Genomic DNA, 17,298 nt, shown 5'->3' on the forward strand with positions numbered 1-17,298 from the left:
GAAGGTATGACAGCAGCCCCCTGCCTTGGTATGCTGTTCCAGGACAAGGACTCTTTTGCCAGCTTTAGCCAGAATCGCAGCTGAGGCCAGCCCCCCAATGCCACTGCCAATCACCACGGCATCCAGCTTCTCTGGTACTCGGCTGGCTGAGAATCCTGGAGAAGGGAGGAGAGACAGGGTGTGCTTCTCAGACAAGAGCAGGGAGGCAGAGAAGTCAGAGAAGCCAGAGGGGACCTCTCTAGCTTACACTATGTGAGAACCCTCTAAGGCAACCCTGACATGCTGGTGCACTACTGGGATTGCAGCACTTGGAAGGTGGGTTAGGAGTTCAAGGTCATCCTCAGTTACACAGACGACCTGCAAGACAGCCTGGGCTCATTAGACCCAGTCTCAAAACAGGACAGAAAAGGAGACAGACCCCTGTCTAGGGCACTTTAGCAGAGAACTCTTGATTAATATGGCTCGAAACATTTTACCAGGGAGTACTCAGGACCAGGAAGGTTCAACAGTGATGAGATCGGTCTTAATCTCTACTACGTATCTGGGAGTTTCATATTTTTCAGAGAAAGTAGGAAGCAGCTGACTACCAGAAAGAGGGCAAGAGCACAGGCATTGTTATCTAAGTGCAGACGTTTCTGTGAATGCGAACACGGAAAGAAAAGAACACGGGGAGGGAGGAGCCTGTGCTGGGGGCTCTGGGAACTGGGCTTCTTTGGAAGAGGCAGGTCTGTGAATGCCAATGGAGCTGGGGCAGGCAGGGCTGCTCAGAGCTGTTACTCTGAGAGTCACAGCACCAATCTCACACAGACCACTGGTGTGGAAGTCACCTGACAGAACCAACCTAGAAAGCTCTTCCAACACAAGACCTGAGTTTGTTGTTTCTCCTGCTCTCTTCCTTCATTTCCCCTTTCGTTCTTTCCTTTCTGGGATTCATTGATGTGGGTTTTCTGGAGACAGGGCTTCACTGTGCAGCCCTATAGGGCCTGAACTCCCTGTGTAGAGATCCACCTGCCTTTCCTCCCTACATGGGGTTACAGGAATGTGCCACTAGGTCCAGACATCTGTTCATTAAAAATCCCTGCCCAGGGCAGATGCAGGGGCGCACAGCTTCAGTTCTGTCACTCAGGAGGTAGAGGATGAAGACTGTCAGTGAGTTCAGTGCCAGCCTGGTTTATATAGAAAGTTCCAGTATAGCCAGGACTACAGAGAGAGACACTGACTCAAAAAAAATTGCTGCTCAGGCCCTGGTTACTCACATCTGTAATCCCACCATCTGTAATCTCTTTCTTATGGCAGTAGAATCAGTGTGAATTTAAGGTACAGTTGGCCCATATAGCAAGTTCTAAGATAGCCTAGGCTACAAATATGAGATCTTTGCCCCTCTCCTAATCTACAAATAATAACAAAAATAAAATACCTGGATTTGTACACCTTAGGAAGTAGACACTCAAGGATTAGGAATACATGGTCAGTCCCCAGTAAGTAGTGGATTGAGGTAGCCTAGGCTAAAGTTTACAAGCAAGAGTCCCCTGGAGGTCAAACACGAGATCCTTGTTTGTTTTTTGAAGGTTTTAGATTTTTCTGTGTTTTGGTTATTTGGTGTTTGTTTTGACAGGGTCTTACTGTTTAGTTCAGGCTGGAATTGCGAGTTTGCACCACTATGCCCGGCTGCAACACTTCTTTAGAATCTCGAAGACCGGGCATGCTCGTAACTGCCTCAAATCCCATCATCCTGTAGGCAAAAGCAGAAGGGCTGCTCCGAGTATGAGCCTGGGCTTCATGGTGAGTTTGAAGCCAGCTCCAAGCCAAAAGTGAGACCAAAAACCTTGGGAGCAAGCAACTCTAGTCATGTTTCCCAGATGTCGAGTTGATGGGGAGTAGTGTTCTTATCCCAAAGCAGTGGTGAAACTTCCAAATTTATAATCGGACTTCAATCCTATGAACTGGGACTACACTCTGCCTGTCAAACCACTTGTTGGGAAAATTTTCTGTGCTGCTTCCCATAACGCGAGTTTGCACAGTAGCATAGGAAAAGGTTGTCTCTAGAACCAAGTAGGTGAAAGGTCTCTTACTCTGTGTCAGCTGTTATCTGAAAAGATTCCAACTGGAAGTGCTGGGACTAAGTTATGCCAATATCTTGTCGTGCCAAGGATAGTGCCCACACCCAAAACTTCAGCAGCAAAGAATATTAAGACGTTGAGGTTCCGTGTGCAAGTGAGTGTTCCCAGCTCTTTTCTAATGGGCAGACAGGTCCGTGCCCTGCATGAGACAACCTGAGAGCAGTCCTGAAACCCACAGTCCCTCCTGCTGACCTTGTTTGAGAACCTTCTTCCTGGCCTCCTTGTCGGTCACCAGGGGTTCAGGTGGCCGCTTGACGTCCTCGGAGAAGGGGTTCGGGGAGTTTCCGCCAAAGAGACCAAGGTAAATCCTGCGGAGACCCTCCAGCAGCATCAAGGCCAGCAGCAGCACTGCCAGCAGCAGCACAGTGAGCCACATATTGCTGCCAGGGCAGGGAAGAAAGAGTCCTTTCCGTCTGAGCTCTACTTTTATGGCTGAAGCTCCGCCCCAATAGTTTGTCTTTAAAGGAACAACTAGCAAAGCATGATTGAAGAACTTTGACCAATGCGCAAAGCTGATGAAGCTTGTCTTCCTGGCTCTTTCTACGACGTGTGCGGTGTGGGATTTGCATTTCCTCCTGGGAAATGTAGTTCTAGCAGGGGACAGGCGCTGCTGAAGGACTGCACGATAAGGCTCCGCAGGGGCTGTGGGACCCTTACTGGAACGTTGGGTACGCGTTAGGTAAGCCAGGGGTGGGAGGACGGAGATTGGGGTTAGGGGGACAATGTGGGATGGAAATGTTCACCGTGGGGCCACACAAGGCTGAAAGTTGCAGGTCTGAGGGCGATCGCGTTGGGAGGCAGAGAAGACCTGGGTTTTGGTGCCAGTTCTGCAATGGATTCGCTGAAACCTCGGAGGCAATTCATTGCTTTCCTCCTCTTTCCCTTACAAGCAGTGAGAAAGTTTTTGTCCCCACACAGCCTCCACCGGTCTGGGTTACTTGATGAGTTGAGAGCCCAGTTGAGAAACTGGGCAAGTGCTCTCCTGGTCTGTAACTCACTGCTGAAAACTGGTCCCTGAAGTTGCCCCTAGCTGGATCCCCTAATCACAACTACTCTGAAAGGGGCCTTTAAGTACAGAGCCACCTAGGAACAAGACTTAAGAAAGACCATCAGGGATCATCATGTCCCTGTGTCCATTTGCATTTAAGGATAAACCAGCTTCTAAATGACCTCTTTAAGTTAGCTCCAAAGGACAGTGTAGCTATCCTACCCTCTTAACGTTGCCCTTTGAGAAAAGTAGGTCCGAGATAAGTACTTGATTTGAGACTGTTTTTATAGGAAGCCCATTTCCTCAAACAGCAGCCATGGGGGGGGGGACTTCATAACTGAGGGTTTTGTCCCTTTCACTGGCCCCAGCAGCGCTCCAGTGGACCACTGAAAGCAGGGCGTGCCTCTGTGATGCTTGGTTTGCTTCCCACACAGTGAGAGGAAAACCTTCCTGAGCCTGCCCAGCAAACCTCCCTGTGCCCCTGCCAGGTTAGCTGGTGTGTGTGTGTGTGTGTGTGTGTGTGTGTGTGTGTGTGTGTGTGTGATCCTGTGCTAAGAAGGGAGGAGAGGAAAAGAGGTGGCTGCTGAGGTTCCAGGTTGAGAAAGCTAGTTTCAGGGGATGCTGCAGGTCAGGGACTACCACATCCTTCCTAGATCACAGCCCAAAAGCTGTCAATGATCCCAGTTTGTTACTGGCAGCCAGACTCTGAGGAAGGTAGATCAGATTCCTCCAGTCGAGAGCTGACTGTGGAGATGCCTGTCTCCCGCCTTAGTCCTCCGAGCCTGTGAGGTATGACTGTCGGTTGTGTGAGAACCCTCCAGCCACGTTTTTCTTCCCTTGGTATTAAGGGTAGAATCCAGTGTCCTGCCGCTATGGTACAACCCCGCGTTTTCCACCTGACTCCTCTTCTCGTTTTGCTTTTTAAGATTTTATTTAGTTGGGGGGGGGGGAGTGGACCTGTGCCATGGTGCCTGTGTGGAGTCAGAAGACAACTTGTTTCTCCTTCTACTATGTGGGTCCCTCTGGGGATTGAACTCAGGTCATCAGACTTGCTGGCAAGCACCTCTACCCACTAAGCCATTTCACCTGCCCTTATTTTGTTTTTTACTGAGAAAAGAAGATACTTGCTATGTATCTTCAGCTGGTCTGGAGCTCTATGGAGATGAGGTGGTCCTCATACTCAGAGTTATTCTCCTGACTCTGCCTCCAGGGGCATACACTACGATATTGAAGGTGATCTCTGATCTACATATTTTTTTTCATTGTTGGGAATTGAACCCAGGATCTCACACATGATGAGCAATTGCTTTTCTTCTGATCTATGTCCCAGGTCTCGTTTTTTTCTGTTGAGCCACACACATCAATCCCTGCCACTAAGGTCCTGGGAACTCTTGTCCACGAGAAGACTGTCACAGTTTGACACAATCATCTGGTGTGACAGGCGTCCATGATGTCTAGTCCCTCGTGACTGTGATCTTTGTCCTGCCCTAGTCCTGGACGACATGAGTTGAAAGGCATAGAGCAGGGCGAGAGTTCTCAGCTTTCCACAGCATTGTCCCAGCCTTGAGAAGCAGAAGCAAGCCTCAGCTACATAGCAAGTCTGAGGCCAGACTGAACTGCATCTCCACATCCTGTTTGTATATCCACATCCCTACGTCAGAGAGAGAGAGAGAGAGAGAGAGAGAGAGAGAGAGAGAGAGAGAGAGAGGAGAAGAGGAGAGGAGAGAGAGATGCTCATAAGCTAAGAACATTTGTTGCCCTTGCAGAGGACCAGGATTGAGCTCTCAGCACCTGCATGGCAGCTGACAGGCATCTGTAGCTCCATCTCCAGCTGATCCAATACTCAATGGACATCTTTACATACATGATAGACAGACACACCTGCATGAATACAAATAATAATTTCTAAAAATTGAGTGTGGTTGTGTTGTGGCACATACGTGTAATCCCAGCGTTAGGACTGTGGAGACAGACAGATCTCTAAAGCTCACTGGCTGGCCAGCCTAGCCTGCTTGTTGGATTCCAGGCAAATAAGAGATCCCATCTCTAACAACTAAGCTGAGCAGACCCTGGCTTGTAACAGCAGCTGCAGTTCTCCTACTCACCCTCTCAAACACAGACATGCATACTGCACACACAGAGGCATGCATGCTTTTGTGGACACATATAAGTTGAGCTGGAGATGTAGTTAGTGGTAGAACATTTACTTGGCTTGCTTGAAGACACTGGCACCACAACCACACACACACACACACACACACACACACACACACACACACACACGATCATTTTGGCTTAGCAAGGTTACGATATCATCTGGTATTTTGAGTTTTTCTGTCTCTCTGGAGAACAGTCCTAGATTCGTAAGCCCCAGAGCTCCTCCTGGGTCTAGCACCTGACCAGAGCCAGAGCTCTTCAGTAAAGTGTAACCACCAGTCAGCCTCAACCCCATAAGCCAGCTAGGTCTCAGTGAGATCATGGACAGAAACAGACACCACTAATTAGGTCAGTGCCACTGCCAACTAGACGGTCATAGTCCATCCCCAACCCCCTCCAGTCCCCTGTATGTCCCATCCAGTCCTGCACTGTGGGCAGTAAGCAGTAGTCATCTGGCTAAGCATCCTGTGTATTTAGAATAGAATCACAGTTGAGTGAAGATTTTAAAAGTCTTTTCCTCCTTTAATAGATGCATAACTGGATGATGGAGCCAGATTTTTCTTCTTTTCCCTGCCCCACCCCACCGCTGTTTTCCAGAGTGAAGCTTCACAGTCCCCAGGGCTCTCCGTTCAGGACTCACAGAAACCTCCTGCACCTTGGTGATGGCACAAAGGGACTGTTTGCTTCCTTGTAGCCTGCATGGCTGCCAAGAAGGAAGGCAGAGGTAGAGCACGTAGGCCTGCGGCTCTCCTGGGAGCTTTGGAGCTCAGACCATCGAGTCAAACCCTTTCCAGAGCCTGAGGACAGGCTCCTCTGAACCAGTGATCTTGAGGCATGAGCGAGAGATCTTGCTCTGTTGGGACTGAGAACAAACTACGAGATGGACAGGTGAGCGCTCCTGCTTCAAGAAGGAGGTGCTGTTTGGGGGCTGTATTGTTAATGAGACAGACAATGTGGAGTTTTAGAAATATTTAGGAGAAATGATCATATATCTTCATTCTTGGAGATCATGGGCTGAAGGTGTAGTTTAGCAGTAAAGCAATTGCCTAGCATGCCTGCAGCAGTAGGTTCTATTTCCAGGATCAGACACGCAGACAGTCACACAGACGGACAGACAGACAAACATAGTCAGGTAATTCTAAGCCACCATTGTGGAACGTCTGTGATGCTAACACTTGGGAGATAGAGACAAAAGGATCAGGAACCCTAGGTCTTTCTCAGCTACAGAAGGAGTTCAAGGTCAGCCTGGGATCCTTTGATTCTGTCTCAAAACCAGAAGATTCTTTCCACGTGTAGGTGTTTTTTTTGTTTCCTGGCTTAAAGATTCTTGGTTCCTCTTGCTTGTGTTGGGGAATGGGGTTGGTGTCTGAAATTCACTAAGAAATCAGTATTGCTTGGACTTACATCAATTAATTTAGTATTTTCTTCCTTGTCAATCACTGGCTTTGGCTCACTGTCTTAGCTTTTGAAAAGCATTAGAACATCTTTCTTGAAATTTTTTCTTTTTTATAACTTGAGTCTGTGTTTCTTGATTGTGAATTTGATAGATGGCAGTATCTGTTGTAAGGTTAAAGGTTAGACACGCCTGCATGTTATTGTAACCCTTGATCATCTAGCTAAAAAAAATTATCACATATTTTGATCTTGATAACCTAACCACTGAAACATTATCTCAGAATAGTTCATATGCCATTTATTCATATGTATTAGGGTTCTCTAGAGGACAGAACTGATTGTGCGTGTGCGTGCATGCGTGTGCGTGTGAATGTGCGTGTGCGTGTGCGTGTGTGTGTGTGTGTGTGTGTGTGTGTGTGTGTGTGTATTCGAGTGGCTTACAGGTTGTGATCCTCCTGTCCTAACAGAAAGTTCAAGAATCCGGCATTTGTTTAGTCCATGAGTCTGGACATCTCAGCTGGTCTTGAGAACACACCAGAATCCTGAGGAAGTAGGCTCTAATGCCACTGAAAGGATAGACTTGCCGGCGAGAGCGAGGGCCAGCAGGCAGAGTCCTTTAGGTAGGCTGCCAGAAGCAGGTGTGGGCCCAGAGTTAATGTGCTTCCTTCCACTTCAGATGGCCAAGAAAAATCCCCCACGGTCTGTCCAGCAGCTTGATTTGTTAATGCTAGATGTAGTCAAGCTGACAACTAAGATTAGCCATCACATCTATGATTTTTAAATGTTTGGGGCTAACGTGGTAGAAGGATTGGCCCTAATCTGTGCTTCTGTTTGCTGTTGTTTTTGAGACAGTTTTTCTGTGTAGCCCTGGCTGTCTTGGACCTCACTCTGTAGACCAGGCTGGCCTCAAACTCTTTGCCTGCCTCTGCCTACCAAGTGCTGTAATTAAGGGTGCATTCCAGTGCTACTTAGCTCTTATGTTTTTTAAACGCTATCAGGGAAAGGTTTGCTGAGTGAAAGGGCTGGGCAAAGTGCCTAAATGAACTTCACCGATGCAAGTTCCAGGACTTAGGGGCCGGCGAGACGGCGCAGCTGTAAAGGCGCTTGCTGCCAAGTCTACTGAGTTCCGTCCCCAGACTGACATAGTGGAAGGAGAGACCCAACTCCTACAGGTTGCCCTCTGACCTACACATGCATGCTTTGACAAAGTGATTTCTTAAATAACATTAAGTCATCCTTTTATGGGTTTTTCCTCCCTTCCTTTCTCTTATGGTGGATACCCTAGTCATATCCGTGCTACACCGTGTTAGACCTACAGTACTACATGTACAATGCTACATGCTTCTCTTCAGATCATGTGAACCCAGTGTCTCAAGCAAAAGCCTGCAGCACCACCCCCTCTGTAGGAGCTGAGGGTAGAGATAGGCTCTTCTGTTCTCCTGCCTCGACCTCCCAAGTGCACCACCATGTCTAAATGGTTTTCTTTAGATTTCTCCAAAGTTCATTTCTTTCTTATTCTAGGAAAAGATGAGGAATTGATGTGGTAGGGTCTTCTGTTTGTGTTGATTTCATTGGTCAATAAAGAAACTGCCTTGGCCCATTTGATAGGCCAACCCTTAGGTGGGCGGAGTAGACAGCACAGAATCTTGGGAAGAAGGGAAGTGAGGCAGACGTGATGAAGCTCCAGCCCAAGATGGAAGTAGGCTAGACTCTTTCCCGGTAAGAGACCACCTCGTGGTGCTACACACATTATTAGAAATGAGTTAATCAAGATGTGAGAGTTAGCCAGTAAGAGGCTAGAGCTAATGGGCCAGGCAGTGTTTAAAAGAATACAGTTTGTGTGTTGTTATTTCGGGGCACAAGCTAGCCAGGTGGCCGTGAGCAGGACAGCAGGAATGCAACCTACCGCTCTTTCTACAAGGAATTTAAACCATGGCCTGTGAGAGACTGCTGCAGGAAGTTGATCCCAGTCTGTCTGTCTGTCTGTCTTGCAGGTGGAATGTGTCTCTGCTGGGCACTCCTCATTGTACAAGGATAGTGGTGCACTCATGGCTTTCACACACACACACTCACTCCTGTGGGTCCCTATATCATGTCAGGATCATCTTCTGGCTCCAAGAGGACAGGAACAGTGCATACATGGTTTGTCCATCTCTCTCCAGATTTTAGGCACCCACTGGATAAGCTAGATGAAACCTTGAACTTTGTGTTGCATAACTGTTGCAATGGCAGATTTTCTTGCCCTCTCGCCAGGGTTTTTCTTCTGGCTCACACATGTGGTCAAATCACTTGTAGGTGAGGGGTCACTGGGTGAGAGATAGGTCTATCAATGATCAAGGAGCTCGGAGACCAGGGTTGAAGGTAGGAAGGCTGTGTCCAGCCCCACCACTTTCCCAGTGTTCCACACTCCTCACTTGTTTTGTTTTCTGTTCTTTTGAGACAAGGTCTTGTGTAGGCCCATCTTTCCTAGAGCAGGACTACAGTCCTGTCTGCAGCTCTGTCACTAGCTTGGAATTCATACCTCTTCTATATAATTACAAAGAAAAGGAGCAGCGTATCCTGAGCCTTTGTCAGGGTAGTGACAGCCTGTCTGGAAGGGTACGCGTCTGTCTGGATTCTAACCATCGCCAGAGAACTTGGCTGTTATACCATGTAGAAAGATGGGCCCACAATCCACTCTCTTTTATTAATTTTAATAAGACCTGAGCCGGGCGATTGTGGCGCATGCCTTTAATCCCAGCACTCGGGAGGCAGAGGCAGGCGGATCTCTGTGAGTTGAGACCAGCCTGGTCTACAGAGCCAGTTCCAGGACAGGCTCCAAAGCCACAGAAAAACCCTGTCTCGAAAAAAAAAAACCAAAAAAAAAAATAATAAGACCTGTGCTTCTGCAATAGGGCCGATGATTACACCTGGCTCGGGTAAAGACCTTCCTATTTACCCAAATTAACAGTCGTTGGAAATCTAGTTCACAGGAGAGATACTTTTGGGCACTATGTCCTGGAGCCATACTTTCTTGTCAGGATAAATTATAATGCTTTAGGAACAATCATTCTCCCAAAGGCTATAGTCCCCTATTTAAAGGAGAAGAGAATCTCCTGGGTTGAAAATGTTTCTTCTGCTAGTTTAGAGCACCTCTCAAATCTTTTACATTGTATCAAAATCTAAAATTCTTTAACATATGCATTAACTCCCAACGTTTACAAGTGTGTTAAACTTTTCTCAGTAGTTGACAAGTCAATATCATAGTCTCAGCATTGTCGGTCAATACCAACTTTTCCAAATCTCTTTAGGTCAGTACCATCATTTTCAGCATCATTGGTCAATACCAACTTTTCTTAGCATCTTATTTGCAGTTACAAATATCAGGTCAATACTGGTAAGAGTGCAATGACATTGCTGTTATCAAATACCAGTTTCAGTCTCTGAGCAGCTCTTACATCCTTAGGCTGCCTCTTTTTTTAACTTCAGTCATTTCTTATTTTGAGTCTTTTTTTCCCTGAGGAGAAAGCTTAGGTCTTAGTTCTCAGGGCCAATATTTAACCAAAATGAGATACTAAAACAGTCAAATGTGCAGTCTGCATCTTAGTTCCAAGTAAATAGGATTCAAACTGCAGCAAGTTGCAGCCATAGTAGTCACCTCAGCAGGGTCTCTTTGTCTGGGATCTCTGGAGGCAGAATGGCACCCTCAAGAGTAGAGTGGCAGCAGCAACAACAGGTCCCTAATCAGGCATTCCTTGCTGTGGGGGCTAGGAAAGTCAGATCACAGGTTCCTCCTGGGTCTCCTCTTATTTTGTTTCGCCTGTTGGGCCATTATCAGCTATGATGTCATCAGGTCAGGTATTCTTCTGCTGAATGCCTAGACCCAGTTGCTCTGGAAGCCATCTCACTTTATCTTCATCCTGGGAAAAAAAACACAGACATGCCCTCGACCCCAAATTAATATGGGGTCTGGCCCTCTCCATATTCCAGTGCAAGGGTCTCTCCACCTTGTTTTAGCAAAGGTGGTCTTTGTACTATTTGCCACAATCTGTCCGCTGCTGCTCACTTATGAATCTATATTTAGAAAATTTAGTGTAAACAGTGCATTTACACTAAATTTAAGATTTAAGACGTTATATTGCATCTGAGGATACAACTCTCCTGCTTTTATTTTTTGGAGTTGTGTTTTCAAGGAGCTATGCACACGTTCCACAATTCCTTGCCCTTGAGGATTATAAGAAACACCAGTCTTATGTACAATATTCCATTGGGTACAAAATCTTTGAAATGCTCTGTTAACATATCCAGACCCGTTGTCCATCTTTATTACTTTTGGGGTTCCCATGCATGAAAAGCATTTCAAGCAATGAGTTATTACATGTTGGCGGCTTCCCCAGTTTGTGCAGTGGTCATCATGAATCCTGAATATGTATCGATTGTCACATGCACATATCTCAAGTTTCAAATTCGGTAACATAAGTTACATCCATCTGCCATATATGATTAAGAAGCAGTCCTCTGGGATTTACCCCCAAATGAGGCATGGGTAGATATTGTGGGCATCTCTCACATTGCTTAACAATTTGACGAGCAGCTTCCCTGGTCAATTTAAATTGCTTTGTTAAACTTAAACTGTTTTGATGGTTCAAATCATGCAACTGTTGGGCAAGTTCAATCTGAGATAGAGCAATTATTTTTGTAAATTAGTTAGCTAAAGCATTACCTTCAGCTAATGGACCAGGAAGATTTGAATGTACTCTGATATGTCCCACAAAACATGGTAACTTTCTATGTTTCTAATGAATCTGCTGAAACAATATCTTAACTTGTTTATTGCTAGTCCCTATATAAGGGACTGTTTCCAATATTTGAAAAGCATTATAAATATACTGGCTGTCAGTCCATAGATTAAAAGCCTCATTTGCAAAATTTTTAAACATTAAAGCTACAGCTTGCAGCTCAACTATTTGAGCTGAAGCTGGTTCTGTCTGTACCATGTGTTCTTTGCCATTGACTACATAAGCAGCCTTCCCATTAGATGAGCCATCAGTGAAAAACAAAGCATCCTTTATGGGATCTTTTGCCACCATTTTAGGAAATGAATAAATGCAATTGTGTAAACTGCAGTCAGCTGGGAAAAGATTATCAATCTGACCTTGAAAATGAGCAAATGCAATTGCCCAACAATCCTTATTTTGGAATAACAATTCAATTTGCTGCTTAGTGTAAGGAACATTGATCACAGCTGGTTCCTTGCCAAAATATATCCTAGATTCTGTCCTGCTCTTCTGTGCTAAGCATGCTATTGCTTCAAAATAAGGATTTAATACTTTAATTGGTGATACAGGAAGGTGCAGCCACAGAAGTGGTCCATTTTGCCATACAACTGCTGTAGGAGCTAGTCTTGTAGGTGAAATACATGCATGCCACGTATTTCATGTATTTGGCTGTAATCAGTATAACATACCTGTTGTTCCCATATACCCTGCTCTATCTGTGAGAGAATCTGTCTGGCAGCTTCTGAAAACTGCCTGCTGGAATTTGAATCACTATCTCCTTTAAGGATTTCCCTTAGAGGCTTGAGGTTTCCTGTAGGAAAACTTAGATAAGGCCTCAGCCATTGTATATTTCCTAACAACTTTTGAAAGTCATTATGAGTTTTTAAAGCATCCTTCCTAATTTTATCTTCTGAGGCTTAATTTCTTTGGGGTATAACATCTGACCTAAATATTGAAAGTGTGGGTGCCTCTATACTTTCTCAGGAGCAATAATTAGTCCTGCATGACTTAGGCTTTGTTGTAATAATCCATATGTCTCTAGTAAAATATCCTCATCTCTATGAGCAAGCAGCATATCATCCATTATACCATTATACCATTATAATGGGTAATATAAACCTGTGGAAACTGATCTCTAACCCTTTGTGTAGCCTGAGCTATGAACTTCTGGCATAAGGTAGCCCTGAGGTAAGACATTCCATTGATAGCTCTTCATTGGCTCTCTGAAATTTTCTCTGCTCCTCTCCCAGCCTCTCCCCGCCCCCTTCAACCCTACCCCAAATCCCCATGTTCCCAATTTATTCAGGAGATCTTGTCTTTTTCTACTTTCTACTTCCAATGTAGATTTTATCTATGTAAGTCTCTCTTAGTGTCCTCATTGTTGTCTAAATTCTCTAGGATTGTGGTTTGTAGGCTATCTTTCTTTGCTTTATATTTAAAAAACACTTATGAGTGAGTACATGTGATAACTGTCTTTCTGTGTCTGGGTTACCTCACTCAAAATAATGTTTTCTAGCTCCATCCATTTTCCTGAGAAATTCAAGATGTCATTTTTTTCTGCTATGTAGTACTCCATTGTGTAAATGTAGCACATTTTTCTTATCCACTATTTTTAAATTATTTATTTATTATATATACAATATTCTGCCTACACGTATGCCTGCAGGCCAGAAGAGGGCACCAGACCTCATTACAGATGGCTGTGAGCCACCATGTGGTGGCTGGGAATTGAACTCAGGACCTTTGGAAGAACAGGCAATGCTCTTAACTGCTGAGCCATCTCTCCAGCCCCCTTATCCATTCTTTGATCGAGAGGCATTGAGGTTGTTTCCAGATTCTGGCTATGACAAACAAAGCTGCTATGAACATAGTTGAGCACATGTCCTTGTGGCACGATTGAGCATCTTTTGGATATATACCCAAAAGTGGTATTACTGGGTCTTGAGGGAGGTTGTTTCCTAATTTTCTGAGAAATCACCACAGTGACTTCCAAAGGGGTTGTACCAGCTTGCATTCCCACCAGCAATGCAGAAGTGTTCCCTTTTCTCCACAACCTTTTCAGCATAAGTTGTCTTCAGTGTTTTTGATTTTGGCCATTCTTAAGGTGTAAGATGGAAGCTCAGAGTTGTTTTGATTTGCATTTCTTTGACGACTAAGGATGTTGAACATTTCCTTAAGTGTCTTTCAGCCATTTTAGATTCTTCCATTGAGAGTTCTCTGTTTAAGTCTGTACTAATTTTTTTTTATTGGATTATGTGATCTTTTGGTGTCCAGTTTCTTGAGTTCTTTGTATATTTTGGAGATCAGACCTCTGTCTGATGTGGGGTTAGTGAAGATCTTTTCCCATTCTGTAGGCTGTCATTTTGTCTTGTTGACCATGTCCTTTGCTTTACAGAAACTTTTCAGTTTCAGGAACTTTTATTCATTAACCGTTTCTCTCAGTGTCTGTGCTGCTGGGGTAATATTTAGGAAGTGGTCTCCTGTTCCAATGCATTCAAGTGTACTTCCCACTTTTTCTTCTATAAGGTTCAGTGTGGCTGGCTTTATGTTGAGGTCTTTGATCCATTTGAACTTGAGTTTTGTGCATGGTGATAGATATGGGTCTATTTTCATTCTTCTACATGTTGACATCCAGTTATGCCAGCACCACTTGTTAAATATGCTTTCTTTGTTCCATTTGGCATTTTTGCTTCTTTGTCAAAAATCAGGTGTTCGAAGATGTGTGGATTGATATCTTGGTCTTCTATTTGGTTCCATTGGTCCTCCTGTCTGTTCTTATGCCAATACCAGGCTGTTTTCAGTACTGTAGCTCTGTAGTAGAGTTTGAAGTCAGGGATTGTGATGCCTCCAGAAGTAGTTTTATTGCACAGGATTGATTTGGCTATCCTAGGTTTTTTGCTTTTCCAAATGAAGTTGAGTACCATTCTTTTGAGGTCTTTGAAGAATTTTGTTGGGATTTTGATGGGCATTGTGTTGAATCGGTAGATTGCTTTTGGTACTGTCCCATTTTATTATCTGAGCACTAACTACTCATGTATGCATGCATGGTGAAATTTTTCCTCATATGTTACTCATGTTCTCCTCCTTACTTCTGGTCCCTTCTCCAGCATTTTTTGGGTTCAGTGGTGCTGAAATATGAGGAGCGGGGCTGCGTCCCCAGCACCCCGGCCGCCTGGCTAGCTTATGGCTGAAATAACAACACACAAACTGTATTTATTTAAACACTGCTTGGCCCATTTCTATCTAGCCTCTTCTAGGCTAACTCTTGCACCTGGACTAGCCCATTTCCAATCAGGTGTTTAGCACCGCTAGATGCGCTTACCAGGAAGATTCTAGCCTACATCCATCCTGGGTCGGAGTTCATCGCATCTGCCTCAGAGAGCAGAGCTCTCACGTCCGCCCAGGAGAGGGGAGCATGGCGTCTCTGCTCCAGAGAGCAGAGCTGTCGAGTCTGAGCTCACTTCCTCTTCCTCCCAGCATTCTGTTCTGTTTACTCCTCCCACCTATGTTTTAACCTATGAGGGCCAAGCAGTTTCTTTATTGCTTAACCAATGAAATCAACAGATTGATATATGACACTCCCACATCACAGCTGTCAATCCAACTTCACAGGTGCCACTATGTCAGGGCCTGATGTCCCAACATAAAGTGTTTTTCTCTCTCTGGACTGGTGTGGAGGAGCGGGAATAATTGAGACACAATTCACATAGCAATATCAGAAGGAAGTCTCAAGTTTCATTCAAATCCTGAAGATCACCTGCGTTTATTATCCAGTCACCTTTTATCCCCCAAGGTAAACTAAGGTGGGAGTTCATTAACATTCTGTTTCCAGGGCAGTAGTACTACAGTCACATCTACAGCTCTGTCACTAGCTTGGAATTAATACCTCTTCTCAGGCAATCTACATAATTTCAAAAGAAAAGGAACAACATTTCCTGAGCCTTTGTTTGGGTAGCGACAGCCTGTCTGGAAGGGTACGTGTCTGCTCTGGAATCTAACCATGGCCAGAAAACTTGGCTGTCACACCATGTAGAAAGATGAGCTTACAAAAATGTAATTTGGCCAAAAAACAAACAAAAAAAGCTAGTAAGCAGCAGCAGTGAGTGATCTCCACTTCCTGCCATTTTCTCCTCAGTTTTCATTACCTTTCAAGAGTGTTTTATTTAAACCACACGTCTGTTCTGTCAATCAGTTTTTCCAATAGTACCTGGAGGCTGGGTACTATTCTGTGGAATGTGGTTTTAAGCAGGCATGATGGCACATGCCTGTATCTCCAGCACTTGGGAACTTGAGGGAGGTAGAAATGTCAGAAGTTTGAGGTTATTCTTGGCTAGATTGTGAGTTCAAGACCACCCAGGACTACATGAGACCCTATCTAAGGTCCAAGGTTTAGAGAAGTTCAGAAAAGGGGCTCTATCTGGTGTCCTACCTGCTGTTGGAGTCCCAAATTGGTGCAGGGTATCACATGACAAAAGTCATGTAACAGTGTCTCCTCTAGTTCCTATCCTTCCTGTTTTGTTTTGAGACAGAGTCTAAGTAGACCAGGTTGGCCTTGAACTTACAGAGATCTGTCTGCTTCTTCTTCCTCCCAAGTACTGAGATTAAAGATGTGTGACATCATGCCTGGCAATTTTTAAATTGTATGAATTGTAATTTTCATAAAAGTCATATAAAGTCTTTTGGAGAGGACAAAAGATATACCCAAGTACCAGATCCTATTTGCACAAAGTCATTGAAATTCATGAATACTTATGATTTAAAAAAGGTTGATTCGATGGCAGACTGAGAAATGACCTATCTAGTATTGTTTTAAATCTTTTTGTTATTAAAACTTTTTCTCATTACTATTACTATTTTTAAGACATGGTCTTACCATAGCCCAGGCTAACCCTAGACTCACAGCAGTCTTCCTGAGTGCTGGGTTTGCAGACATGAACCACCATGTCTGGCTTCAGGTTAGTATTCTCTAAGCCCAGCATTTTGTATTTTGTGATTCTGGTTGGCACAGTGTCTGCTCTCTAATATGTGAGATTACAGCACTAAGTTTGATCTGGACTACGGAGGAATATTCTGTCTCAACAACAACCATAACCACATCTAAACAAAACCTCACACCGTCTTGTGACTGGCCAAGTTGGTGAGCACAGGGGCGGTTTCTGCTGGGAAGGATCCTGTGCGGTGGAAATAACATTGCAGTGCCCTGTGTGCTTTACAGGGTCACAGTGGGAATTTGCTCGCTCCCACTGAATAGTTCCTTTATATTTTTTGTGTAGTCCTTTCTTCCTCCCTTCTTTCCTTTCTTCCTTCCTTTCTTCTTTCCTTCCTTTCTTCATATCTTTTTTCCTTTTCTTTCCTTCCTTTTTCTTTCTTTCTTTTTTATTTCTTGAAACAACATGAATCCAGGTTAGCCATGCATAAACTCACAGATATCTGCCTGCCTCTTCTTCCCAAGTGCTGGGATTAAAGGCTTGCACCACTATGCCTGGCTCACCTCTGCATTAGCCATGCTGTAATCCCTAGAATTAAAATATCTTTGCCTTTCTTCAACTATTCCCTGAAAAAAACTGACACACCAGACTTTTCTTTTTTATTTGTTTGTTTTGGTTTTTCTTTTCTTTTTTTTCTGACTTAAATAAGTTTATTTTAAAAAAGGAAAAGGTGGTTATTTTTGCAGTGTCATGGTTGTAGGATAAAGAGGCAGCTTTATCTCCTTAACCATGTTTTTTTTTCTTCTGCACAAAGGTAGCTAATGATACAAAAACAAGTCAGAAGACTTTCTCCAAATGCTAGTAACTACTAGGTTTTATAGGCCACATATGGTCTCAAATCATGAATGTCTTTATTAACCCTTTAAAAATGTAAAAAAAACATTTTAGTTTGC

General features: G+C 44.4%; 2 protein-coding genes across 2 annotated transcripts in view; one reads left to right on the forward strand and one right to left on the reverse strand.

Annotated features, from left to right (window-relative positions):
* LOC101988855 (coiled-coil domain-containing protein 43-like) overlaps positions 1 to 17,298 on the reverse strand; it is a 57,949-nt gene that overhangs the window by 18,113 nt on the left and 22,538 nt on the right. The window contains exons 2-3 of the mRNA XM_026787971.1: positions 2,313 to 2,500; positions 60 to 155 (exon numbers count right to left, since the gene is read on the reverse strand). Coding sequence (XP_026643772.1) covers positions 60 to 155; positions 2,313 to 2,500 — 284 coding nt within the window. The remainder of the gene's footprint in view (positions 1 to 59; positions 156 to 2,312; positions 2,501 to 17,298) is intronic.
* Positions 3,496 to 17,298, forward strand: part of Elmod3 (ELMO domain containing 3) — a 109,774-nt gene continuing 95,971 nt past the window's right edge. Inside the window, exon 1 of the mRNA XM_026787987.1 lies at positions 3,496 to 3,596. The gene's annotated coding sequence lies outside the window, so the exon portion shown is untranslated. The remainder of the gene's footprint in view (positions 3,597 to 17,298) is intronic.

The sequence above is a fragment of the Microtus ochrogaster genome, assembly GCF_000317375.1.
Source record: "Microtus ochrogaster isolate Prairie Vole_2 chromosome 14 unlocalized genomic scaffold, MicOch1.0 chr14_random_3, whole genome shotgun sequence".
Classification (NCBI taxonomy): Eukaryota; Metazoa; Chordata; class Mammalia; order Rodentia; family Cricetidae; genus Microtus; species Microtus ochrogaster.